Genomic DNA, 26,689 nt, shown 5'->3' on the forward strand with positions numbered 1-26,689 from the left:
TGGTCTCTTCTCAAGAGAATTTTTACTTTTACTTACTTAAGTCTGAGCTGGATATGATCTTGCTAATTCCTGAGATGCCCTCAAGCCATCTTTCCTATTGTCTTTGAGCAAAGTCTTTAGCAGCAGTAATGTCTTTAACAACTGCAACTTCATTAGTCCCAGTTTTACTCTCACCTTTCAAGTCCAAGTTTTTCAAATCTTTCTGCTCTGCTGTTTGTTCCTGATTATCACAATAAACTTGGCTAAAAACTGGCAGCAATATCCACACAACTGCCTGAATGCTATGCTACCTGAATATTTCTTCCACCAGATTAAGAAGTCCATCACATTTAAAATTAGCTTCACAGAAAGTCATGGGCAAAATGCAGACTACTTCTGAGCCAGAACATAACATGAATGGCCTCTATTCCAAATTCCAATAGAATTCTTCTTCTCTGAACCCTATTGATTCCTGCCCTCACTGTCTATGGTCCTTTTGGCATTCCGGTCTTCTGAGCTCCCCCAGAATTGGTCATTAAGCTCCACTTACAACAATCTAAAGTATTTCCAGCTTTCACTGCTAAGCATCTCAAAATTCCTCCCACCAATTCCAAAAAGCTCCAAAACTTATGAACCATATTATTAGATACGTCACAGCAACAACCCCACTCTTAGTATCAATTTCTTTTTTAGTCAGCTTTTTCACTACTGTGACTAAAAGAACCAACCAGAACAACTTTAGAGGAAGAAATTTATTTGGAGGTTTACAGTTTTATCTCAGTCCATTCCTTAGGCTCAAGGAAAGGCTATAATCATGGTGAAAGACAATGACAGAGGGAAGCAGCTCATATGGTGATCAAAAAAGTGAGGGGGGCAGTAATTCACTTTCCAGATACAATTATATACCCAAGGCCATGCCACCAATTCCCACCTTCGCCAGTCACATCCTGCTACTCAGTTAATTCTTATCAGGGGATTAATTCACTAATAGGGTTAAGGTTCTCACAACCCAATCATTTCTCCTCAGAACCTTCTTGCATTGTTTCACATGTGAGCTTTTAGGGGCATCTCACATCAAACCATTACACTAGCCAAAGATGGTGATTGTGTGTGTGCGTGTGTGTGCGTGCGCGTGTAAACACCTAGACAACAGTGCTTTATTGAAAAGATTTGTTTAAATGAATATAAAATTGTGAAAAGTAATTGTTTTCAAAATACAATTCTGTACGTAAAAATTATCTTTTACTAAATGAGCAACTATCACCAAGAATATGTATTTAGATTTGGGTAGCAAAACAACAGGGGATTAAGAGTGTGACAGTGTGAGCTCTCTCACCCAAAATAACCATTATTAGGTGGCAACTCTTTCAACCAGCAGTTTTACTCAAACATACATAGGGTTTTCATTGATCACTTGAATATGTTTTTTTAAAAATTTTTTACACTTTTTTTCCTAGCAAAGTTAATAAATGTCAAAATAATTCAAATAACTGACTCTGCATGGATGTACTCTGAAGTCATGTAACACTTCTCTTGGTAAGAACTAGACACAATAAGTGTAAACATAGAGTTTTTGACCATTCACAATTATGCAACAGTGAAGGGACAAAGTTAGAACAGCAGATTATTTTCTGTAATACACCTTTGTAATATTTCTTGATCAACTTTGACTTCATTTTATTTTTTTCTGGTCAAAATAGCAACAACAACAAAAATTGCTTTCTCATTCTTGAATGAAGCGTTTTTTTCTATCGCAACTTTTGCTGTAGCAAAATGATAGCACTGACCCAGCACTTGCCTCCTCTCAATGAGTTGTCTCCTTTCTGTAGGCCCTTTCTGTGGTCAAGTTTCCTAACATTAGTGTAAATGATTATATATATATATAAAAAAAAAAGCTACTCCTGAAGTGTGTCACAGGGATACAAAGGAAGAAAGGGCAGGAAAACGAAAGGACAAGGCCACAGTGCACTGAAACCTGACCAGGTGCAGTTTTGACTGTGGGCAACTATTGATAAGCTTAGACTACAGATTTGAAATGTATTTCATTTTTCTTCCACACATGGATAAAATTATACCAAACAAATGAAGAAACTGACAATAGCTGAAAAATAGAGTAGAAAGTCTACCACTGATATTTTCCTCCTAACAGAAAAATTATTTCAAAAGGAAACAGAGGAAATCCAAGACAGGGTAAACTGGTAGGCATTTGGGTTTCCTGGTGGGGAGGCTTTGGAAGCAGGAACTCTGTCCAGTAACAAGTCTAGATTCAGGGGTGTGCCTACCAAAGGACCTCAATTTCCATTGCTCAGGTGGATCTTGTATACTTGCAGATACAGAAAATGCATTATAGTGCAGTATAAAATATAAAAAGGATGATTTCTGAACAGGTCAACTGCCAATTTTCCTTAAAAAATTATTCTCTAATTTAGTTGAGTAAAAATAGTGTGTATACTTAATTGTAATATGAAAACTGGAGATCATAGCTGCTTTGGTTTTCTCTATAACATAGTAATAACGCCATTCCTGGAGAACGCAAAATAAATTGGCTTGTGAGGTATGCTCTTTGGAGTGGATTTAAAAATTACCTAGTATGAGAATCCAGAGACTTCTTAAAGTTTATGCTTAAAAGTGTGCATTTTAAAAGCTATTTAAATGTAGAAATTTGTCATTAGATAATTCTATTTATTTTATTTTGCTAACAAATGTGCATATGTGTAAATAAAGTAATGGTATTGTCATAACAGCAAAACTGGTTTTAAATGTTGTATATAAACATAAAATAAAGGAATTTAATTGTTACCACAGGGTATGACTTGATAGTTTTGTATGAAGTCAGCACAGCTTTTTATATCACTAGATATATGTCTCTGCCATACAGGAACATTCTGGGTAAGTCTGAATGTTCTAGATGTAAATCAAGAATGCTTGTCAATGTAATTATTAGTTAGGCTATATAAATCAAAGAAATTCAAAACGAACTAAACATTCTGACTCATTCTTGGAAATCAGTTCTACCATTTGTGATTAGTTAAGGAAGAAGAAAATGAAAACAAAAGTTTACCTCCAAAAATATAAAGTATAACATAGTGGTGAAATACAAATGTCAAAAATACTCCTTTGAGTCACTGAATACAAAAACAAAAACAAACCAATGAACAAAATAAAAACAACAATAAAAACTCCTATGTCTCTTCATCTATTCTAGGCTTTTCTGTGTGAAATCATTTAAAATAAGGTCATAGAAAATATATTTCATTATAATACTTCTCTTGAGTATTTATTAGTTTCTGTACCTGTATGTGTTATGGGGCATTTTGACTGACTCAATTATTTAGTTAAATAACTGGCTTGTTACTTAGGCCATAGCGAGGATGGAATCATGGGACTTGCTAATATCTATTTTAGTTGTCATTGTTGCTATGCTTTTCTCCTAGTTTGTGTTTGAGGCAAAAGTCAGACTTTTTCTGATAGTTAAAAAAAAAAAAGTAGAACCCCCATGAGATGTCTCTTTGTGTAAATTTCTCATTACCTTTAGTAAAAAGCATACTTGGAATTAATAGTAGATGCAGTTTGGATCTTAACTCAATTCCAAGCAGCAGCATTGGGTTAGTTGTATTTTTGCAAATATCACAAACCAAAATATTCAAATGAGAAATAGCAGATAAAGAACATGGTATTGAATAATAGGTACAAATCGTTTAAACTGTTATATAAAATTTGATAAGATGTTTTACATAACTTTGATAAATTGACAAAGTGTTGTGGAGAAAACAGTTCCAGATGGCAAACATATGCAAGGAATCTAGTCAAACATTTTTTTTTGGCAAGAATCTTATGATTTTGTAATCAGTTGGGAGCCAATGAAATACAAAGATGAGTCTAGTTAATAATCTACAATTATTGGTTAAAGAAGTATATTAGGGCTAATTTCCCTGCATTCATTCTACCTTTTCTATCAACCCACAAGCCTTTGGCACAATGAAGTGGGTAACCTTTATTTCCCTTCTCTTTCTCTTCAGCTCTGCTTATTCCAGGGGTGTGTTTCGTCGAGAAGCAGGTAAGAATTCTGTTTTTCCTTTGTACAACTTTTTTTATTCCTAGTAAAAGTTTCAGTAAACCCCCGTGTATTTAAAGAATTAAGTTTTCCTTTAGGATTTATATCTAGAATGTGATGATTTTTTGTTTTGTGAATGCTTATGTGGTTATTTAATTAATATAGTTAAGAAGAAACAACATGGTGAGAATTATTTAGTGAATGTAATTTCTTTTCTCTAATGAAGAAATGCCAGGCAGAGTGACTTCCACTTCATAGAACAGAGAAGATAGAATTCACAACAATTTCTAAGGCCTACCTAATGCACCTTGCTTTATTTAGAATAGAAAAACTCTTGTGTTATTAATAATAAAAATAGGATTTCCACTTGTATTTACTTCTCAGTTGCTGTTTATAGGTACTATAAGAGCATTAGATTTTATATAACTAGAATATAAAGTTATAATTATTTAATGATATTAAAAATAATATTCTTTGTGATCGAATAATATCTTCTTTAAGTGCAGAAGACATAGTTCACCATCCTAAGACTTTCTGTAAGAATAAGAATCCAATATTTTGAAGCAAATAAACAACCTAAGTTAAATGAAAAGAAATATAGAACATAGCATATAATTAATTATTTTCTTCAGTATTTAAATACATGTTGTTTTGTTTCTTCTCCTTTTCCTTAGATGAAAGTGAGATTATTAAACGATATAAGGAATTCGGAGAGCAAGAGTTCAAAGGCCTGTAAGTTAAAATATGGAAGAGTCAAATTTAATGTTTCTGATTACATTGATTATTACTCTAAATGTCTTACATTTTCCTGTCATCATGGTCCAGATTTCAGAGCATTGTTGCCCCTTACAATTTTCTGTACTGATGAAAATATTCTGTATCAGTGTTATGTAATATGGTAGCCACTGGCCACATGGGGCTGTTGAGTACTTTAAATATGGCCAGTGCAATGGAGGAATAAAATGTCAAATTGTATTAAAGTTTAGTTAAATTGCATTTAAGTAGGTACATTTTGATTTATTTAAATTTAAATAGAATATTAATTAAATTTAAACAATTTAAGTATATAGTCACATATGTCTAATGGCTACTATATTGAACAGTTAAAATCTGGACTTCTCATACTACCCAGAAACTCTGGAACAATGGTGGAAAGACTAATACATGGTTCCTTTGGCAGCTCACTTACTAACTTCCCTTTACATAGCAAATTCTTCTGTGGTTTCTTGGAACATTTTAATATTTTTTTAAAAAATTGAGAAAATAGTCTATTTTTTAAAGGTCATTACAATCCTATAGCCCGAATAATGATGTGTTTTTATTTTCATTTTAAGTAACTCAAAGGATTTATGCAAAGCCCAGTCTCAACAATTAAATCTATTTGGTATACAGTTTTCTAGTTTGCCCTGTGTGTCTGCCTCTACTGACATGAACCCATACAAATTTGGACATGGCTGAAATACTATCCTGCCTACCTAGGAAACCACATGTACCTGATTAGGCCTTAGATAATACCTCATATGAATAGGCTTTCTGGATAATTATAAGAAAGATATAGAAAACATAGATTAAAGACACATAAGTGATTTGCTCTCTAGTAAATCAACCAACCTGTTTTATGTTAAAGTTTTTTTGTGCTACATGTTTCTGTATTTTTTTGTTTCAGGGTACTGGTGACCTTTTCTCAGTATCTCCAGAAGACCGAATATGATGACCTTGCAAAATTTACAACACAAGTGACTGACTTGGCAAAAGCATGTGTTGCTGATAATACAGGAGCAGATTGTAACAAACCACTTGTAAGTTCTGATTTTGAGGATTCTTTCTTTTCCTTTAAGTTATTATGAATATTTCAAAGAAAAAATTCTTTTAAAACATTACTATTAAGTGACAATTTGTAAGCTACACTCAAAAGTTTCATATGGACGGATAAGTCATTCACTGTTTATTCAGGGACAGAGATGTTGTGGGTATGCCCAGTTTTAACAAGATTTTTTTTTTCATTGAGAACACACGTGACAGTCACCGTGTATTTAAATGGCAATTTGTAACCATCTCTTTTCAAGAAGTTTGGTTTCTTTTCATAGAGGCTAATAGAGATAATGTATCTTTGTGTATTTATTAACTTTATTTTATTGTGGTTAGAACACTTGACAGGAATTCTATCCTTTTAAAAGTTTATGTGTGAAATACGTTATTCGTGATTATAGGTACAATATTATGCAGCAGATTGTCACAGTTTATTCATCTTGCTTAAGTAAAATTTTATGCCATTTCATTAGTCACTCCCCATTTCCTCCTTTTCCTAGCTCCCGGCAGCCATCTTTTTATTCTTTGATTCTGTGAATTTGACTATTTTAGAATTTATTATTTTTTTAAATGCACTTTAAAAAATTCATATGTAGAACTATAAAATTGGGGGAAATTAAAATACTTATTCGCAGCAATGAGATATTAACGGAATCATCCATCTTTGTCTGTGATTGGTTTATTGCACTTAGCACAATGCTCTCAAAGATCATCTGCATTAGTGCCAATTGTAGAATTTCCTTCTTTTAAAGAATGAATGACATTCCCTTGTATATAGATATTACATTTTCTTTATGCATCCACATTTTTCTTTATCCATTTATTATCTGTTGATGGACACTTCAGTTATTCTCATATCTTGACTAAATAATGTAAATAATGCCTGACTGAATACAAGAGTCTAATATCTCTTTGAGGTAATAGCATGATTTTTACTTCCAGAAAGCACCAACTGATTTCTATGCTATGGGCAAAATAATAGTTATAGTTATTTATTCATCATTTTAGGGTTATTAATTTTTTTACATAAAATAAAAAAACAAGGCACTCAATCCTTTTGAAGAGCTTGAACGTTTGCTATTTCTAAATACATCTTTAAAATAAGAGGCCTATGTTTCTTTCACCACTCAATCTATATATGCCTCTCCAGGGTCAAGGTCCATATTGTCTTTGGACCCTTTCCTCTTCTTGTTTATCTCTGGACACAACTCTCATTGCTGCGAATAAGTACTTTAACTTCCCCCAATTTTATGGTTCTACATATGAATTTTTTAAAGTGCATTTAAAAAAATAATAAATTCTGTCTAGACCAGTGAATTTTCTATATGGTTAGAATTACTTATATAATAACAATGAATGAGGAAAAAAAGGATTTATTGAATGAGTGAAATAATTTGAGAGAAATATTTCTAGAATAAAAAAATCTATATTTTAATGCAGTAATAATGTGTGGTAGATTTGTATATGGTATCTACTAAAAAATTGAGTCTCTCAAAAAGAAGCAGATTAAATGAGAAAGTATCTGAGTATTTCCTTCTGTCTAAGATGAATTCACCCGCTGCACTGCAGGCTAGTTTCCCTAGTGATAGGTAAGAAGCAGAGAAAGGTAACATTCTTTAGAGCCAACAACTCTCTTTTTGTCCTTAAGTTTTATTCATCCTAAGTAATATTGTGGCAGTTGATTGTTATGACAATTTCACAGAAGTAGCCAAATCAAGGAAATTTAATGGGGGAAGTGAATTCTTATACAATTTCCTTTTTTTGATGGGTTTAAAATTTTGTATTTCATTAAGATTTTTTTTTCATATTTAAATTTATGCTTTGACTCATACATAAAACATATTCATGGGGTCCCCTGGGATGTTTCAATATAAGATAAATCATACATATGTGCAATGTAGATGATTTCTTCACCAAGTTTAACAGTTTGTTAAATATTTATGCTGGTTTTTTTTTTTTTTTTTGTAATAAAGAAAATAAAGACCTTCCCAGTAATGTGTAGGTTGCTCTCTTCCATTTAGGATACTATCTTTGGAGATAAAACATGCTCAATTGCGACTCTTCGTGATACCTATGGTGATATGGCTGACTGCTGTGATAAACAAGACCTTGAGAGATTTCAATGCCTCGTAAAGCACAAAGAAGACATGCCTAACATCCCTGCACTTGATTTAAAACATCCTGATGCTTTGTGCACCTCCTTTGAAGAAAATGACCTGAAGGCTTTGGGACAGTAAGTAATCTATGTTTCAAAATTAAAAATTAAGGAGTAAGTCAATACTCATTATAAAAGTACCATACCACAAGCCATTTCCAACATTAAGACTTGGAAGTTTTGTTCTCATGTTGAGTTTTAAAGAAGTAATACTTCACATCACAAAATTCTGGACAACAAAAAATATAATCAAAATTCTTTGATCTTGAAACAGGTATGATCTATATGAAAATTTGAAAGAGACATGTTTTAAAACATTCTGAAAAAATATATACTCTCTCAGGATTGATTTAGTCAGCAATATTAGATCACCCCAGTTTAACCATTTATTATGTGATCCACATACATGTACATCACAGATTCATCCTTTCTTTTCACTGACTTAAAGAATGACAAAGACAAGGCCATCATATGCAAATTGAGCTTCAATGGTAAATTACATGTCTTTGGCTTTTGGAGGCTCTTGGGAGAATGTTGATTGTAATTGTTTCTGTAATATTGTGTGGTATGGAAAAATGAATTCTTGTTATCTTCTTTTAAAATTAGCTTTGTATATGAAGTTGCCAGGAGAAATCCTTACTTATGTGCCCAGAAAATCATTGACTTGGCTGAAAAGTATAAAGGCTTTGTGACAGAATGCTGCCAAGCTGCGGATAAAGCAGAATGCCTGACACCAAAGGTATTTCCCAAAAAGAACCAATCCATAGTGCAATGTCAGATTTTAAACATCTTGTGGTTAGGTTTAGGAAACCTTATTCTTCTAAACACACTTCCCTACATGTTCCAAAAAGCTTTACTTTTATGTCTTCCAAAGAAGTTTTATTCTTTTTGAAGGCCTCTCCTATTCTTCCTTCCTCCTTCTGAGATTTAGAAGTGCTGATCTGATGGAGGGAATCACTGTGCACATAGTTAAATGTCCTGCCCCTCTCTATGGTGATTCTCTCTATAGGGAAGTATTTGTCAAGCAAGGGCCCACAGTTTTTGTTTTATTTTTCATGAGACTTTTTGATGGATAAGAATTCAAAGTAGAGAATTTTACTGCAACTAGAAGCAAGAGATCATTTATTTCTTCCGTAAGTATTTATTGTGTACCTCGTTGTGTTCTCCGGGGAGTTTCTTGATGTTATCAGAGGAGGGACTTAAATGGATTATGCACAAAATGCAGAGCTCAGCTAGGTTATATGTTCCTGGGATATTAGCATATACTTTTTCTTTCAGAAGCCTTTTCTTTGGCAATGTGTCCTAGCTGGTTTTAACTACATAGAGGCTTCCACTATGACCAGAATAATTTTTCCTCTTACATAGCAAAATGATTATTTCCCAAAGGGAGTACTTGGGAATTTAGATTGAATGTGGCATAGTCTCATCTGAGTTTTCGAAGTTGTGTTTTGTATAGAAGTTTTCTTCATTTTGTTCAAATTTCTTTCTTTCTTTAGATTGAGAATTTGAGGAAGACAACAATGCTTTCTTCTGCCAAAGATAGATTCAAGTGTAGCGTTATTGAGAAATATGGAGAAAGAGGTTTCAAAGCATGGTAAATATTTTTAATATAATTTTTTATCTTTATAAAAATGTAAAAGTGATAATGGTTCCATTGACAAAATTATACATTTATGTGTCATTTCTCCCAGTGTTTACAAATATAGTTTGTTGTCATTGTGTCTAAAAGGTAAAATTTCTTCGAGGTGAAAATCAGAACATAAGGAACAATTTGACATTATTTTTGTCTTATTTTTCTAAGTTGTTAAAGAATTAAGAAGACATTATCATTTTTGTCCTAAGAAGACATATGGATTCTATTTTTTTATGAAGACTAGGAAACATACTCTAATGGTGTATTATTTTTATAGAGCTATAGTCAGGATCTTTAATTTAATTTTATCCTTTCCCACAATAATCTGAAAGCATCTACTTGTCTTGTTGTGTCCTATAATTAAATTCAGTCATGAAGTAAGCCAAATTAGTACTCATAATTTTTGCTTAGCTTCAACTCTGCTCTTAATCTCGTATTTTTGCCTTGGCCTCTGTTTTTATACTATTTATTGATTCTGGGAACATCCTTCAGTATTTGACTAAGAAAAATATTACCTGCCTCTCTAACTCCTCACTTGTCAGTCAACAATGAATCTATATAACAGGAGGTAAAATTAAGATAATAGACATTATGCATGCTCTCTAGAAACTGTCAATTGAACTATCTTTGCTTTTCATTCCTACCACCCAGACCACAAAATACAACCAAATTGATAAACAAAATACCCTTACCATGAACCAATGCACATTACACAGGCAATGGTTGGTTCTGGGAAAGAAGTCTCTATTTCTGGATTTAGACAGCATGGAAATGATTTTGGAAAGAATGATGATATTAGTCTTTTATATCTTGTCAGAGAGCTTAGAGGCTGTGCTGGATCAATTTCTTGGTAAAAGTATGCTTAATAAAAACTCCATCAGTATGTAGATGTTATGAAATTAATTTTCTTGAAGAATTTTAGTAGTCAGGAAAAATGGGTTTTAATGAAGGAAAAAAGAGTAACTGGAGTTTGTGTGATACTTCCTAGATTATCTAATTTAATCTTCAAAATAGTCCTTCCATTTAGCATGATGTTGTGACACTGAGAAGGCTAAAGTTCAGAGAAGTAACTTGCCTAGGTCTCACTGTTATGAAGATATGAAGTCAGATCAGGAAGACAGATTGGGGCTCCATACCTGATGCCCCTCACACTGTTGGCCCTTTCAACATTCCTCTTTGATTGCTAATTTTATGAATTATCAGCTTTCCATCCAACCCACACTCTTACAATGGATAATTTTAAGAAAACAAGAAAAAAAAAAAGAACACCATTTGGTTCAGCTCTAGCATTAAAATAATTAATGAATTGAGAAAAATTTCTATGTGTCTGTCTTGAATTTCCTTGTTATAAATGGAATTTTCATAGGAGTTTAACATCAGTTATTGCCTGATTATAATATGTTGATGGGCGGACATTTTTTTTTAGGTTAGTATCTCGTCTAAGCCAGAAATTTCCCCAAGCTGAATTTACAGAAATTACCAAGATGGCAACAGATCTTACTAAAATCAACAAGGAATCCTGCAGTGGTGATCTGCTTGAAGCTATACATGACAGGGTAAAGAGCCATATATTTTCCATTTGTAGCTTATATGCTTAAAATGCTAGAATACATGTACTTAGCATGACTGGGAACAACTGGCAATGGGTGACTTAGTCTTCTTTGCTTTCATTTGCTCTGTCTTCCAGTTTTCCCTTCTCTGTGGTACTTTCTTGTAAACCTTACTATCCTAATTACTAAATGACCTGAAAAACTCTTTCACCTATTTGTAACTTTTTTCGGTCATACTCTGAGAATCTAGGCTGAAGGTGAAGGAAGACGCTGGTTACTGATATATTTGGGGTGGGGGCAAGGTTGGGTTGGAGAAGGGCCATTTTTCTCAAGAGATCTTTGGAAAGAATGCATTTTCCCCCCTCTATGTTGTCTCCTTTCATTAAGTGTTTTCCCCAAAATGATCTTTTTCCCCAAATTTGTAGTGTTGTCTCCCTTTCATCAAAGATTAAAAATAATGACCATATATCAGAATCCTGAACTATCATGACACTTCCTGGAAATTTAAGACAGATATTTTATACATATAAGCAAAACCCATGACTGTCATCTTGACTCATTTGTTAAAATTTTTCATGCTTTACTTAGTTATTTGGTTTCAAAATGCCTGCATTTATTTTGAGGGAAGTATTGAAAAAAATAGCCTTGAATTTTAATTTTAAAAAAATACATACCTCTACAGTGGAAATATAAAATTGATAAATAGCTGAGATTAATTAATTAATTATAATAAACAAATAAATGATAACTGGTTCCTAACTAGTGTATTTTGATCAAGTAGGTGTGTTTTAGTAGCCTAGAGCCTCAGAAGTACTGACAGAGGATATATGTTCATAGAAGGCACAGTAGTTGTGAATGAAAGGCCTTGGAATACAGTGAATGTGTTCTGCAAAATCACAAATATCTGAAGAGAAAGTGTAGCAATGCTAATTTATGTTGAACAATTGTTGACCTCCTCATAGATAACCCTTTCCAATTACGCTTGTGATAATCAAGATACAATCTCCAAGAAAGTGGGAGAATGTTGTGCTAAGCCCCCATTGGAAAGATACCACTGCATCATTGATCTGGAAGAGGATGATAAGCCTGCTGACTTACCAGCACTAACAACTGATTATGCTGAGGATAAGGATGTTTGCAAAAACTATGCTGAGGCAAAAGATATCTTCTTGGGCACGTAAGTTAGATAAGGAATTACCCTTTTTAGCATTTGATTTAACAAGCTCATGATTTAGGAAGATATGCTAGGCTTTCCTTTGGAGTTACTACAGTTTCCATGTTGCCAAGAATGCTTCTTTGACTCATCCATCGTCTCCCAGTCTTTAAAGGTTGAAACAATTAATTAATTTCAAACATTGTCATTCAGTATATATTCATGGTAAAGCTCAATGTTCCTTACTCCTTAGGGACATCTCTAGAAATATCTCTAGAAATATTTGTATGTATACAAATTATGTATATAATGTTTACTTGTTCAATCATTCATTGAAAGGGTACTTCTTAAATATCTAAAATATATATGAACTTATATTGCCTATCAATCATCTTAATACATCTATCTCTATCTATGCATCTTTGTGTTGACAGGAAATATATAAAACAAAGTATAGAATTTGACACTAAGTGTTTCATACTTGGATGAAAAGGCTAAAAGTTCAGTAGTATGGCAAGGCAGTTAAATAACAAATGATTATATACGATCAATAAGAATGATGACAAGCTTTACAATTTTATTGTTGGATTGCAATAGCTTCCTTTGCACTAAATAATATCATAAAATATTTCAATCATATGAAGAGGAAAAAGAAAATTTTAAGAACATATCTCTGTCTAGTACAATACTTTTGAGATATACTCCAAATCAAACTACATACTTATAAAAAAAGTGACAGATATGATTCATAAAATATTTAAGATGTATGAGTATATATTTTGCACACATTGTTCATGTATTTCTAATAACCCAACATATGAGATGAATATTATTATGATTCCCAATCTACAGAGGAGGAAACTAAAGCTCTTTAGTTTTAATAAGGTGCCAAACGTAATAGAGTAAAATAAGCGGCAGAACCAGAAATTGAGCACAGGAAGAACCCCAAGTCCTTTGCCACTAAGCTTCACTGCATGGGGTTTAGTGAAATTCAGACCTTGGGAATCTGAGTTACACTTGGAGTGAGTTAAGTACATATTCTTTCTCATTGGTTCAACTAAATCTATGTTCTTCTTACTTAGGTTTTTGTATGAATATTCAAGAAGGCATCCTGAGTATGGTTCCCTCTTGCTGCTGAGAATTGCCAAGGCATATGAAGCCAAACTGGAGAAGTGCTGTGCTGAAGCTGATCCTCCTGCATGCTATGGCAATGTGGTAGGTGTCCTACAGGAAAAGAAGAATACAGCTCTTTGCTGATTATAATAATGAGAAAGAAAAAAATGCAAGACTGAAATGATACACAGTACAATTTTTAGATCTTTCCTTGAGATGGATTCAGTTCTGTGCTCTTAAACATTTTAGAAAGAAATAGCCTTAAATAGAATGGTTAATAAATTTTGAACAGTTGGTCTAGAAAAGAAAGATATGAAGACAGTAATCTCTAATTTCACAAAATCTTGGCCATCATTTCTTTGTTTTCCATATTCCTGAGAACTAAATAAGATCAGGTAAATTTAAATGTCAATTAAAAGAGATGTAACTTAGATATGAAGAAAGTTAACCTGACCCAAGATTTATCAAGTACTGGAGGTAATATCTTAAGGGAGGTTATGAAACTTATTTCTTTAGAATATTTAAAAATCTTTTTGAGAAGGTTTAGGAAATGTTTTACAAGATGATAAGTTAGAATACACCTGTTCTGGAGGATTTTAGGGTGCCTACTAGTATATGTTAAAGGTTTCCAAACTGTTATAGAATCAGAGAAAGACTTTCTTTCCTCTACCAAGAAGCTGCTGTATGCCAGGCACCGTCCTGCAACTGATACTGAGGGCAATATTCCTCAGAGAGCTGAGGATCCAACTGGAGAGATGGCCTAATAATAGTAGTAGTAGTAGTAGTAGTAGTAATAATAATAATAATAATAATAATAATAATAATACTCAGGACCAACATTTATTGACCTTTTACTGTGTACTAGGTGCTATTTTAATGTCATTAGCTTAGTTGATTCCCAGAGCAATTCTGGGTGGTGAGCACTATTTTTACCTCTATTGTGAAGATGAGGATTCTGAATCTCAGAACTGGTAAGTAAAGCTGCACCACTGGAAAATGAGTCAGGTGGCCTGGCTCCAAAGCCAGCCACTGAACTCCAGAAACTCTTGCACTATACAGTCTTGTCAAATAAGAGAAATAATTTGAATGTGATGTGACAGATGTGGCACTGAACATCTACTCATGTGGTTTTGGGAAGAAAGAAGGAAGGGGTAGAAAGTGACCAGTATCTGGTCCTCAGAAGGATACTATAAATGGATTCTTTTATGTTTCAGTTTGAGGAATTTGAGCCTCTTGTGACTGAGCCTCAGAATATAGTCAAGCAAAACTGTGATCTCTATGAGCAACTTGGGGAATATAAATTCCAAAATGTGTAAGTATTTTTGTTTATTCGCTGACTTTTTTCCTTGACTGATTTGCTATTATTTAATACTTCATGTAAAGGCTGCCTAGCATATTACTTTTAATAGCAAAGATACACATATCTTTCTAAACTCTCTTTATCAAAAAAGTCTGGAGAGCAGAGAAAATATAGTCGATGGGATGCAGAGGCTTCTATTTATGTACAGTTTTAAAAAATGGTCTTTTGAGACTGGAAGTATGTAGGCTGGGAGGGTTAGTGCCAAATGTTGGCTTATCAACTGAGGATGTTCCTTGGAGGTTAAGGGATAGTTTGTGAGTAAATGAACCCTACCAGCATTTTACAGAGCAGGAAGTAGTAGGCCTTGAATAGCAGTAGTTCAAGAAGTAATATAAAAGCTGAACACAAAAACATGACAAAGATATGGACTTAGATAATATGGGAAATTGCATTCCTCTTGGTCTATTGGTGGGAAAAGTGGATGTTCAGAAGATACATTAGACTTTGATGGTCATGACCTTGTTTTCCTGTGGAATTTCCCTCCCTAGAAGAGATAGAGATAAAAGTGCATGCTGAAGTAATGTCCCCATTTAATAGGACCTTATGTATGGAGGAAAAGTCAAGAAAGAAGAAGGGACACATGGTTCAGTAGGAATTTATTGTGCAGTTTATATACATAGTTAGCACTTTTTTTAAACTATAGTTCAGGCTAACAATAATGAATGATACATAGATTCTTCCATTAAGTAGATTACAGTCTTACATTGACTTTACATGGTGATTGGGATACTTTATAAGTGATTCTTACATGCTGGATAACATGCCTTGTTCATTGCCTATATTATCACTTTCAATTTAATCCTTTCATCATACCTATTGAGGCAGGGATATTTCCTCCCATTTTTCACCTATATCTTTCAAATTCATCATAGTCCTGATTTATGTTACACTCTCAAAAGAATTTAATGAAACGAAGATGCAATAATAAGTATACTAATGTCACTGGATTATAATAAGGTAGCTAACCTTCCTGAGATTATATGGTGCAGGTGGTATTCAAAGCCATGTTTAATGATCTCTTGGACAGGACAAAGTCTTTTTCTGACATTAAGCCATCATTCTGAAGTTGAAGATAATTTTTGGTAGCAGGTACTGGGTATTAAACTCAGGGGAGATTTACCACTGAGCTGCAATTCTTTTAAAATTTAAAATTCTTAAAAAATTTTTTTTGAGATAGAGTTTTGCTAAGTTGTTTAGGCTCTCACTAAATTGCTGAAGCTGGCCTCAAAATTGTAATACTTTGGCTCAGCCTCCTGAGCAACTGGGTTTAGAGTCCTGCATCACTGCACTTGACTTAGACAAACATAATTCTATGAATGGCAAACAAGAACATATTAGTTGATTTTAATTTTGTTTGAATTTTCTCTGCTTGATATACTGTATTATAAAAAGACAGTTTCTTGTTTGGCTAAACACACATGAAATTTTTTTTTCCCCCAACAGACTTGTAATTCGTTATACTCAGAAAGCACCCCAGATGTCAACTCCAACTCTTGTGGAGGCTTCAAGAAAATTAGGAAAAGTGGCCACCCAGTGCTGTAAGCTTTCTGAATCACACAGACTGCCCTGTATTGAAGACTATGTGAGTCTTTTAAAATATAATAATTATAATACTGAATTCTCATCTTATGAAACTGACAAAGCTAACTTTTAGAGGCAGGAATTTACTAACGTGTGTACATGACTAGCATGGGTATATCTATGTCTATGTATTTTTGTGTGTGTGCAGAACTTGGTCACCTATATTATCTCAACTGCCAAAGTTAGAATTTAGATAAGATCTCAAAGTTATAACTTGCTTTTAAAAAGGATCCATGAATATTCAGTGTTTTGGAATTTCCTAAATATTTACATTTTTGGGGTCTCTGTTTCATGTGCCAATATAAGACTACTTCTTTTTTTTTTAATTTTTTATTGTTGGCTGTTCAAAACATTACATATTTCTTGATATATCATATTTCACAATTTGATTCAAGTGGGTTATGAGCTCCCATTTTTACCCCATATACAGATTGCAGAATCACATCAGTTACACATCCATTGATTTACATATTGCCATACTGTGTCTGTTGTATTCTGCTGCCTTTCCTATCCTCTACTATCCCCCCTCCCCTCCCCTCCCCTCCCCTCCCCTCTTCTCTTCTCTCTCTGCTCCCTCTACTGACATTCGTTTGTCCCCCTTATATTATTTTTCCCCTTCCCCTCACTTCCTCTTGTATGTACTTTTGTATAACTCTGAGGGTCTCCTTCCATTTCCATGCATTTTCCCTTCTCTCTCCCTTTCCCTCCCACCTCTCATCCCTGTTTAATGTTAATCTTCTTCTCATGCTCTTCGACCCTACTCTGTTCTTAGTTACTCTCCTTATATCAAAGAAGACATTTGGCATTTGTTTTTTAGGGATTGGCTAGCTTCACTTAGCATAATCTGCTCTAATGCCATCCATTTCCCTGTAAATTCTATGATTTTGTCATTTTTTAATGCAGAGTAATACTCCATTGTGTATAAATGCCACATTTTTTTTATCCATTCATCCATTGAAGGGCATCTAGGTTGGTTCCACAGTCTAGCTATTGTGAATTGTGCTGCTATGAACATCGATGTAGCAGTGTCCCTGTAGCATGCTCTTTTTAGGTCTTTAGGGAATAGACCAAGAAGGGGAATAGCTGGGTCAAATGGTGGATCCATTCCCAGCTTTCCAAGAAATCTCCATACTGCTTTCCAAATTGGCTGCACCAATTTGCAGTCCCACCAGCAATGTACAAGTGTATCCTTTTCCCCACATCCTCGCCAGCACTTGTTGTTGTTTGACTTCATAATGGCTGCCAATCTAACTGGAGTGAGATGGTATCTTAGGGTGGTTTTGATTTGCATTTCTCTGACTGCTAGAGATGGTGAGCATCTTTTCATGTACTTGTTGATTGATTGTATGTCCTCCTCTGAGAAGTGTCTGTTCAGGTCCTTGGCCCATTTGTTGATTGGGTTGTTTGTTCTCTTATTGTCTAATTTTTTGAGTTCTTTGTATACTCTGGATATTAGGGCTCTATCTGAAGTGTGAGGAGTAAAGATTTGTTCCCAGGATGTAGGCTCTCTATTTACCTCTCTTATTGTATCTTTTGCTGAGAAAAAACTTTTTAGTTTGAGTAAGTCCCATTTGTTGATTCTAGTTATTAACTTTTGTGCTATGGGTGTCCTATTGAGGAATTTGGAGCCCGACCCCACAGTATGTAGATCGTAGCCAACTTTTTCTTCTATCAGACGGTGTGTCTCTGATTTGATATCAAGCTCCTTGATCCATTTTGAATTAACTTTTGTGCATGGCGAGAGAAAGGGATTCAGTTTCATTTTGTTGCATATGGATTTCCAGTTTTCCCAGCACCATTTGTTGAAGATGCTATCCTTCCTCCATTGCATGCTTTTAGCCCCTTTATCAAATATAAGGTAGTTGTAGTTTTGTGGATTGGTTTCTGTGTCCTCTATTCTGTACCATTGGTCCACCCGCCTGTTTTGGTACCAGTACCATGCTGTTTTTGTTACTATTGCTCTGTAGTATAGTTTGAAGTCTGGTATCGCTATACCGCCTGACTCACACTTCCTGCTTAGCATTGTTTTTGCTATTCTGGGTCTTTTGTTTTTCCATATGAATTTCATGATTGCTTTCTCTATTTCTACAAGAAATGCCGTTGGGATTTTGATTGGCATTGCATTAAACCTATAGAGAACTTTTGGTAATATCGCCATTTTGATGATGTTAGTTCTGCCTATCCATGAACAGGGTATATTTTTCCATCTTCTAAGATCTTCTTCTATTTCTCTCTTTAGGGTTCTGTAGTTTTCATTGTATAAGTCTTTCACCTCTTTTGTTAGGTTGATTCCCAAGTATTTTATTTTTTTTGAAGATATTCTGAATGGAGTGGTTGTCCTCATTTCCATTTCAGAGGATTTGTCGCTGATATACAGGAATGCCTTTGATTTATGCGTGTTGATTTTATATCCTGCCACTTTGCTGAATTCATTTATTAGCTCTAATAGTTTCTTTGTAGACCCTTTTGGGTCTGCTAGGTATAGAATCATGTCATCTGCAAATAGTGATAATTTAAGTTCTTCTTTTCCTATTTTGATGCCTTTAATTTCTTTCGTCTGTCTAATTGCTCTGGCCAGTGTTTCGAGAACTATGTTGAACAGAAGTGGTGAGAGAGGGCATCCCTGTCTTGTTCCAGATTTTAGAGGGAATGCCTTCAATTTTTCTCCATTCAGAATGATGCTAGCCTGAGGCTTAGCATAGATTGCTTTTACAATATTGAGGTATGTTCCTGTTATCCCTAGTTTTTCTAGAGTTTTGAACATAAAGGGATGCTGTACTTTGTCAAATGCTTTTTCCGCATCTATCGAGATGATCATATGATTCTTATTTTTAAGTCTATTGATGTGGTGAATAACATTTATTGATTTCCGTATATTGAACCAGCCTTGCATCCCAGGGATGAATCCTACTTGATCATGGTGCACAATTTTTTTGATAAGTTTTTGTATCTGAGTGGCCAGAATTTTATTGAGGATTTTTGCATCTAGGTTCATTAGAGATATTGGTCTGTAGTTTTCTTTCTTTGAAGTGTCTTTGTCTGGTTTAGGTATCAAGGTGATGTTGGCCTCGTAGAATGAATTTGGAAGCTCTCCCTCTTTTTCTATTTCCCGAAGTAGCTTGAAAAGTATTGGTATTAGTTCCTCTTTAAAAGGTTTTGTAAAACTCTGCTGTATACCCATCCGGTCCTGGGCTTTTCTTAGTTGGTAGTCTTTTGATGGTTTCTTCTATTTCCTCAATTGATATTGGTCTGTTTAGGTTGTCTATATCCTCCTGACTCAATCTGGGCAGATCATATGACTTAAGAAATTTATCTATGCCTTCACTATCTTCTAATTTATTGGAGTATAAGGATTCAAAATAATTTTTGATTATCTTCTGTATTTCTGAAGTGTCTGTTGTGATATTGCCTCATTCATCCCGTATGTTAGTAATTTGAGTTCTCTCTCTTCTTCTCTTCGCTAGCATGGCTAAGGGTCTGTTGATTTTGTTTATTTTTTCAAAGAACCAACTTTTAGTTTTGTCAATTTTTTCAATTGTTTCTTTTGTTTCGATTTCATTAATTTCAGCTCTGATTTTAATTATTTCTTGCCTTCTACTTCTTTTGCTGTTGTTTTGCTCTTCTTTTTCTAGGATTTTGAGATGAAGTATGAGATCATTTATTTGTTGGTTTTTTCTTTTTTTAATGAATGAACTCCAAGCAATGAATTTTCCTCTTAGAACTGCTTTCAATGTGTCCCATAGATTCCGATATGTTGTGTCTGTGTTTTCATTAATCTCTAAGAATTTTTAAATTTCTTCCTTGATGTCTTCTATAACCCATTGATCATTCAGTAACCTATTGTTCATTCTCCAAGTGATGTATTCTTTTCCCTTCCTTCTTTTATCGTTGATTTTCAGTTCCATTCCATTATGATCAGATAGGATGCATGGTATTATCTCTACTCCTTTATATTGTCTAAGAGTTTCCCTGTGACATAATATATGATCTATTTTTGAGAAGGATCCATGTGCTGCTGAGAAAAAAGTGTAACTGCTTGATGTTGGGTGGTATATTCTATATATGTCAATTAAGTCTAGGTTATTAATTGTGTTATTGAGTTCTATAGTTTCCTTATTCAACTTTTGTTTGGAAGATCTGTCCAGTGGTGATAGAGGTGTGTTGAAGTCTCCCATGATTATTGTATGGTGGTCTATTAGACTCTTGAACTTGAGAAGAGTTTGTTTGATGAACATAGCTGCACCATTGTTTGGGGCATATATATTTATGATTGTTATGTCTTGTTGGTGTATGGTTCCCTTGAGCAGTATGTAGTGTCCCTCTTTATCCCTTTTGATTAACTTTGGCTTGAAATCTATTTTATTTGATATGAGTATGGATACTCCTGCTTGTTTCCGAAGTCCATATGAGTGATATGATTTTTCCCAACCTTTCACCTTCAGCCTATGTATGTCTTTTCCTATCAAATGCGTCTCCTGTAGGCAGCATATTGTTGGGTCTTGTTTTGTGATCCATTCTACTAGCCTGTGTCTCTAGATTGGTGAGTTTAAGCCATTAACATTTAGGGTTATTATTGAGATATGGGTTGTTCTTCCAGCCATATTTGTTTATTTCTGTTACTAAACATGGTTTGTTTTCCTCTTTGATTATTTTCCCCCCTTTAGTGTCCTACCTCCCACTGTTGGTTTTCATTGTTATTTTCCATTTCCTCTTCCTGTAATGTTTTGCCAAGGATGTTTTGAAGAGATGGTTTTCTAGCTGCAAATTCTTTTAACTTTTGTTTATCGTGGAAGGTTTTAATTTCATCTTCCATCCTGAAGCTTAATTTTGCTGGAAACACAATTCTTGGTTGGAACCCATTTTCTTTCAGTGTTTGAAATATGTTATTCCAGGATCTTCTAGCTTTCAGAGTCTGTGTTGAAAGATCAGCTGTTATCCTGATTGGCTTACCCCTAAATGTGATCTGCTTCCTTTCTCTTGTAGCTTTTAAAATTCTCTCCTTATTCTGTATGTTGGGCATCTTCATTATAATGTGACTAGGTGTGGGTCTCTTATGATTTTGCACATTCGGCATCCTGTAGGCTTCTAGGATTTGGGGTTCTGTCTCATTCTTCAAGTCTGGGAAGTTTTCTCGTATTATTTCATTGAATAGATTGCTCATTCCTTTGGTTTGAAACTCTGTCCCTTCCTGTATCCCAATGACTCTTAAATTTGGTCTCTTGATGTTATCCCATATTTCTTGGATGTTCTGCTCATGGTTTCTTAACAGATAAGACTACTTCTTTCTCATTCTAACACATATGTTAGGACATATTACTTTCAATTATTTTTGTGAATCATCTTCTCAAGTATTAAGAATATTGAGACATCTAGACTTACTTTTAAAAGAGTCAATATTAAAGAGTCCCTTATGTTTAGTTCCAAAGATAGTCATTTGCTGCCTCAGTAAACTTTGGATTCATTGTTCCTAGTTTAATATGTCACAACTTTGGGTGCATGGAAAAAAGAGTGTTTGTGGACTCTTTTGCCTCTTTTGAGTTTCTGCTCTCCTTCTTGTTCTTCAGCTGACTGCAATCCTGAACTCAGAGTGTGTGATGCATGAGAAGAATCCAGTGAGTGAGAGAATCACCAAATGCTGCTCTGAGTCCTTTGCGAACAAGCTGTCATGCTTTTCTGCTCTATCAGTTGATGACACATATGTTCCCAAAGAATTGCATGCTGATACATTCACCTTCCATGCAGATATATGCACACTTCCAGAGACTGAGCAACAAATCAAGAAACAATCGTGAGTAGTATTTCGTTATCACATGTTTATAGTTTTGATAAAGAGAACTGTTAATTGAAAGGAGTAAACCCTCTCATGTACTGATTATATTCCTTGGAGGAAAGTACTTAAGTATTGGCCTTTTTAAGTTGATAAAATTGTCAAGAATAAAATGAATGGCTTTTTTTTCCCTTGGAGGGCAAAAACTATTCATAGTGATATTGTGGATGAACACCCCAGTAGAATAAGATCATAGGCTAGGTCGAGTAGAAATGGCTTAACATTTAACTGATGAATTTGTGGCTAGAAAAAAACTAGTTGTAGAAATCATAGGGGAATTTATTTCTAGGCATGAATGGTACTTTAAGTTTGTTCTAGAGTGACCCCACAGGTGAGAGAAAACCCTGTGATGTGACGTTTGAGAATGACAATTGAATAGAAAACATCTAGAAATGTGAGTTTTGAGGCTTAACTCCTCAATGCTGTCAGAAAGGATGAGAATAGCATGAACTTTAGCAACAGAAAGTTGCTGTCATCTCTGGTCACCCATAGTCATGATAGAGACTTATAACTTATATTATAAAACCTATTATTCCCACACTACACATTGGGGCACTGTTGTCTTTTTATTTGTCAATGAAAGGGAAACACCACCTTCCACTTGTTTGGAAGTCTTAACTCCTATAACCTCCCCTTAATTAAATTTGAATAGGGCAAAAGTGACAGACAAACTTTAAAGATTCTTAAAGAAGAAGATTTTTCAATGAAGTTCAAGGTCATTAAAAATTTAGAGGTCATTTTAAACCCTTCAAGAGCTATAAAGTCAATGAAGCATAGCTCGTAAATCTGAATAATATCTGAATGCTATGACATACGTTTTCTGGCAATCTACTGAAACTCTGTAAAACACTGAGTGATTTGCATTGATTATCTTATTTGATCCTCTCACCAACCCTAGTGAAGTGGATTTATTAATGTCACATGAGGTTAGAATGGCATACATGACCTCAAACCCAGAGCTGCCTGGCTCCAAGATTTAATGCTTTTTCTTTTATTTCTTTCTTTTTTTTTTTTTTTTTTGGTACTGAGGATTGAACCAGGGGTGCTTAGCCACTGAGCCACATCCCCAGCTCTATTTTATGTTTTATTTAGAGACATGGTCTCGATGAGTTGGTAAGTGCCTCCCCCAAGTTGGTGAGGCTGGCTTTGATTTTGTGATCCTCCTGCCTCAACCTCCTGAGCTGCTGGGATTACAGGTGTGCGCTACAGTGCCCTGCAAGGTTTATAATGTTAAGTGCCATTCTTATATCCTTCATATTTCTTATATTCTTAAGTTGTTCTTGCTGTGTCTTTCATTTTCTGTTCAAATGCAGAGCACTTGCTGAGCTGGTGAAACACAAGCCCACAGCAACAATGGATCAACTGAAAACCGTGATGGGGGATTTCGTAGCTTTTCTAGAAAAGTGCTGCAAGGCTGACGACAAGGAGGCCTGCTTCTCTGAGGAGGTGCTGGAGCTGCTTTCATTTTAATACTTCCAACTTTCATTTTTGTGCATTTGGTCAGGTCAGAGGTCAGGGATTTAGGTTTTGAAAGATGCATGGAGCAGAGATCTTATTCTATGTACAATTGTCTTACAAAATGAGTTTAGTAGTTCTTGGTTTTATCTCCTGCTGCACCGTGGCATACTATTAAATTTTTGTAATGTCTCTTTTGTTCCAAATTTGTGATCGTTATGAATAGATAGACATATTTATAAGGCCTAAAATGTTTTGGTCAGTAAAGCAAAGCATTAATCTAAACATTTTCCCCCAAATTGCTGTCTTCTCATTTGGCTGAATTTTACAAGTTAGTTCAGTTGGGAATAGACTTTTAAATATCTAAATCATTTAATAGTCATCCCTGTACCCTGACTATCTATCTATCTATCTATCTATAGATAGATAGATAGATAGATAGATAGATATTTATTTTCTTGGGGAGAGTGATTGTTGGTGAACTTCCTTGTAGAGATCCTGGTAGTTTAATGTGAATTAAAGGGGGTGGTGCAGGTACAATCACTGTATATCACCTATTTTTTGTATAACCTGCTAATTTTTGTATTCTATGGTAAGGCTAATATTTTCCCAATGTCTGTCATTTCTTTGTATTCAGGGCCCCAAATTGGTTGCTGCAAGTCAAGCGGCCTTAGCATAAAAACATTACAATCACAAGGATCTCAGGTAACTATATACTTTGTATTTTTAAAAAAGTAATTATAATTGTTATTATTAAAAAAAGCAAAGATGACTGAACATTTGTCAACAGTCATATAGATAAGTACCAACCACTACTTTTAGCTCTTTGTATATATTAACTTATATAATTATTTAAAAAATATCTGAGTTGGGTACTCTTATTATTCTCATTTTGTAGATGAATAAATGGTCACATAAAGGCATGGGTTATATAATATATTTACCTAAGGGGCAACCAAGCTAGTAAGAGTTGGAGTCATATTTCAAAATTCCAGCAGGAATTGAGTTAACCATTGTCCTCTTCTGACATATGTGACCTGTGTGCAGAGTCCTCTCAGTGATGCCTCACCAGCAGAGACTCTAGTGTTAGAACCATATGAAAGAACATTTTGCAGGTTAAAAACAGTTGAATATCAATGGTTTCACATGGTTCAACCTAATAATTTAATAAGCAATCTATCTTACATTAACTTCCAGTGTAGAATGATTAACATGCTCCTAAATTTTTAACGTGTCAACATGCTAATATAATAGAATTTAATATAATAGAATTTTTTCTTCTTATGACCAAAGGTCCACTTTAAAATATAGACATTTGAGCATAAACATGTTTGACTATTTTTTGGAACAGAATTTAAAAATAGAATAGCAATGAAATAAAGTATTGGTAAAACCAGGTTATTTGACCATATAATACTACTTGTGCATCCAAACAAAGAATAGCCATTTTGTATCTCCAAAAATTTGGTCATTCCCAAATGTGATGTGTTTCAGCCCTAAGTGGAAAAAATGTCTTCCTAGGTTTCCAAATTTGAGCAGATATTTTTTTTGTTTAGGTATGACTTAAGTAAGAGTAGGTGCTAGATAGCCCTGAGGAGTGGTGATAGAGGCCTCTGACTTGAGTCTGGTGGAACCACTGATGAAGAGGGGACTTCACAACATGTTGGTGTGTCCTGTGCCCTTGCCCAGCAAAAGGGGAACCCAGCTAAGCTTTGGAAGGTTTAAATTGTTTCTGCTGGTGGAAATTTCAGAAAGAAAATCGAAGCAATTTAGCATTAGTTGTAACAGATTGGAAAAATATATGACGTTTTACAAACAGCTCTTCTATTTTTCTCTTTTTGTTTTTCAGCCTGTCCATAGAAGAGAAAGAGACCAAGACTTTATCCATCTGTTTGTCTTTTCTGCTGATGTAAAATCAACACTCTAAGAAACACAACTTTTTTTCAAACGTTTGACCTCTTTGCTCTATGTTGTAATTAATAAAAAATGAAAAGAATCGAATATTGTGGTCCAGGACTGTTATTTTCCAAAAGTGTGTTTCCATCCTTGAAAATTCTGTGGATCTGTGAAAGTTTCAATTTTCTGTCTCTCACCCCACTTCATCAGAGGCCTTCTAGTTCCTTAGAGGCTACTTCATAAAAAGAAAAGTTAATTCTCATCTGAATTATGGGTTATAAATATTCAAAATAGCCTTTTAACATTATGAAACAATAACACCTGTTGCAGGGATAGGGCATTTACAGCCTGTCTCTTCCTCCTACTGGGACTCTCCAAGAACTAGTGAGAGACAAAAGAGAGATGACTTTTAAGGTGACTAATTAAAATTTAGGTTTAAAATTCTCCAAGTCATTCTTGGAGAAATTTAATGACAGTTTAGGATAACAATACATGAAATGTGTTAGAAATTTGTAGAAGCATTAATGGAAGAGAGGGTTGGGTGATCTGGAGGAACTTATATCCAGTATTGGTTAAAATGTGTTGAACTGATGAAGTACAAGCATCTTTAAAGTTTCTTGTAAAGAAGTTAAGGTGTTGTACTCAACACTAAGCCTCTTTTCCCTGTTCCTGAAGGTAATTACTTATATCACAATTTTGACTAGGAGTTTACATAGTCATTTATAGTTATAATAGTTTGTATTTTTTTAAAAATTTTTACAGGCTTGGTTTCATTCTGTGCTTACTATTTCACAACTCGTTCTTAACAAATAGTCCTCTATAGTTTCATTTTAAGTATGATGCTTGCTCAAGTTGAAAAAAAAAAGTCCCTTCTCTTCCTGTTATGTTCTGCACACCCACCATTACATCCCTCATCCCTATGCAACCCCTACTTGGCCTCAGCTCAAATGAATCAAGCACTTAACATATTTGTTTCAATCTCTCCAAAGCGGGAGAGAGCCCAAGGGGACAATAAAGTGTGGGATCTCTGGACGATTTATATTTTTAATATTTCCATCCACTCATTGCAATGATTCCAGATGCTTGGCATCAAAGAAAAGACCACAAACATAAAGTTAATCTCA

General features: G+C 34.4%; 2 protein-coding genes across 2 annotated transcripts; both read left to right on the plus strand.

Moving 5' to 3' along the window:
* The first annotated feature begins 3,879 nt into the window (after positions 1–3,879).
* Positions 3,880–25,670, plus strand: LOC124082213 (albumin-like). The gene is made up of 15 exons (XM_046428672.2): positions 3,880–4,036; positions 4,708–4,765; positions 5,700–5,832; positions 7,864–8,075; positions 8,604–8,736; positions 9,494–9,591; positions 11,057–11,186; positions 12,143–12,357; positions 13,416–13,548; positions 14,661–14,758; positions 16,250–16,388; positions 21,952–22,175; positions 23,528–23,660; positions 24,307–24,374; positions 25,519–25,670. The coding sequence occupies exons 1-14, from the start codon at positions 3,958–3,960 to the stop codon at positions 24,346–24,348; spliced, it is 1,827 nt and encodes a 608-aa protein (XP_046284628.1). The 5' UTR covers positions 3,880–3,957; the 3' UTR covers positions 24,349–24,374; positions 25,519–25,670.
* Positions 3,958–23,684, plus strand: LOC124082271 (albumin). Its single transcript, XM_046428739.1, has 13 exons — positions 3,958–4,036; positions 4,708–4,765; positions 5,700–5,832; positions 7,864–8,075; positions 8,604–8,736; positions 9,494–9,591; positions 11,057–11,186; positions 12,143–12,357; positions 13,416–13,548; positions 14,661–14,758; positions 16,250–16,388; positions 21,952–22,175; positions 23,528–23,684. The coding sequence occupies exons 1-13, from the start codon at positions 3,958–3,960 to the stop codon at positions 23,682–23,684; spliced, it is 1,809 nt and encodes a 602-aa protein (XP_046284695.1).
* Positions 25,671–26,689: the final 1,019 nt, after the last annotated feature.

This window comes from Marmota monax, unplaced genomic scaffold (assembly GCF_021218885.2).
Source record: "Marmota monax isolate L192 unplaced genomic scaffold, Marmota_monax_Labrador192_F-V1.1 WCK01_AAM20220418_F8-fsc00132, whole genome shotgun sequence".
NCBI lineage: Eukaryota > Metazoa > Chordata > Mammalia > Rodentia > Sciuridae > Marmota > Marmota monax.

Bases quoted from the DNA above. Each gene is read 5' to 3' on its own strand.
- LOC124082213 (XM_046428672.2), top strand. From the start codon at position 3,958: ATGAAGTGGGTAACCTTTATTTCCCTTCTCTTTCTCTTCAGCTCTGCT. The intron at 8,737-9,493 runs GTATTTCCCAAA...TTCTTTCTTTAG, and splicing joins CAGAATGCCTGACACCAAAG to ATTGAGAATTTGAGGAAGAC. The intron at 12,358-13,415 runs GTAAGTTAGATA...CTTCTTACTTAG, and splicing joins AAAGATATCTTCTTGGGCAC to GTTTTTGTATGAATATTCAA.
- LOC124082271 (XM_046428739.1), top strand. From the start codon at position 3,958: ATGAAGTGGGTAACCTTTATTTCCCTTCTCTTTCTCTTCAGCTCTGCT. The intron at 4,037-4,707 runs GTAAGAATTCTG...CCTTTTCCTTAG, and splicing joins TGTGTTTCGTCGAGAAGCAG to ATGAAAGTGAGATTATTAAA. The intron at 16,389-21,951 runs GTGAGTCTTTTA...CTTGTTCTTCAG, and splicing joins TGCCCTGTATTGAAGACTAT to CTGACTGCAATCCTGAACTC.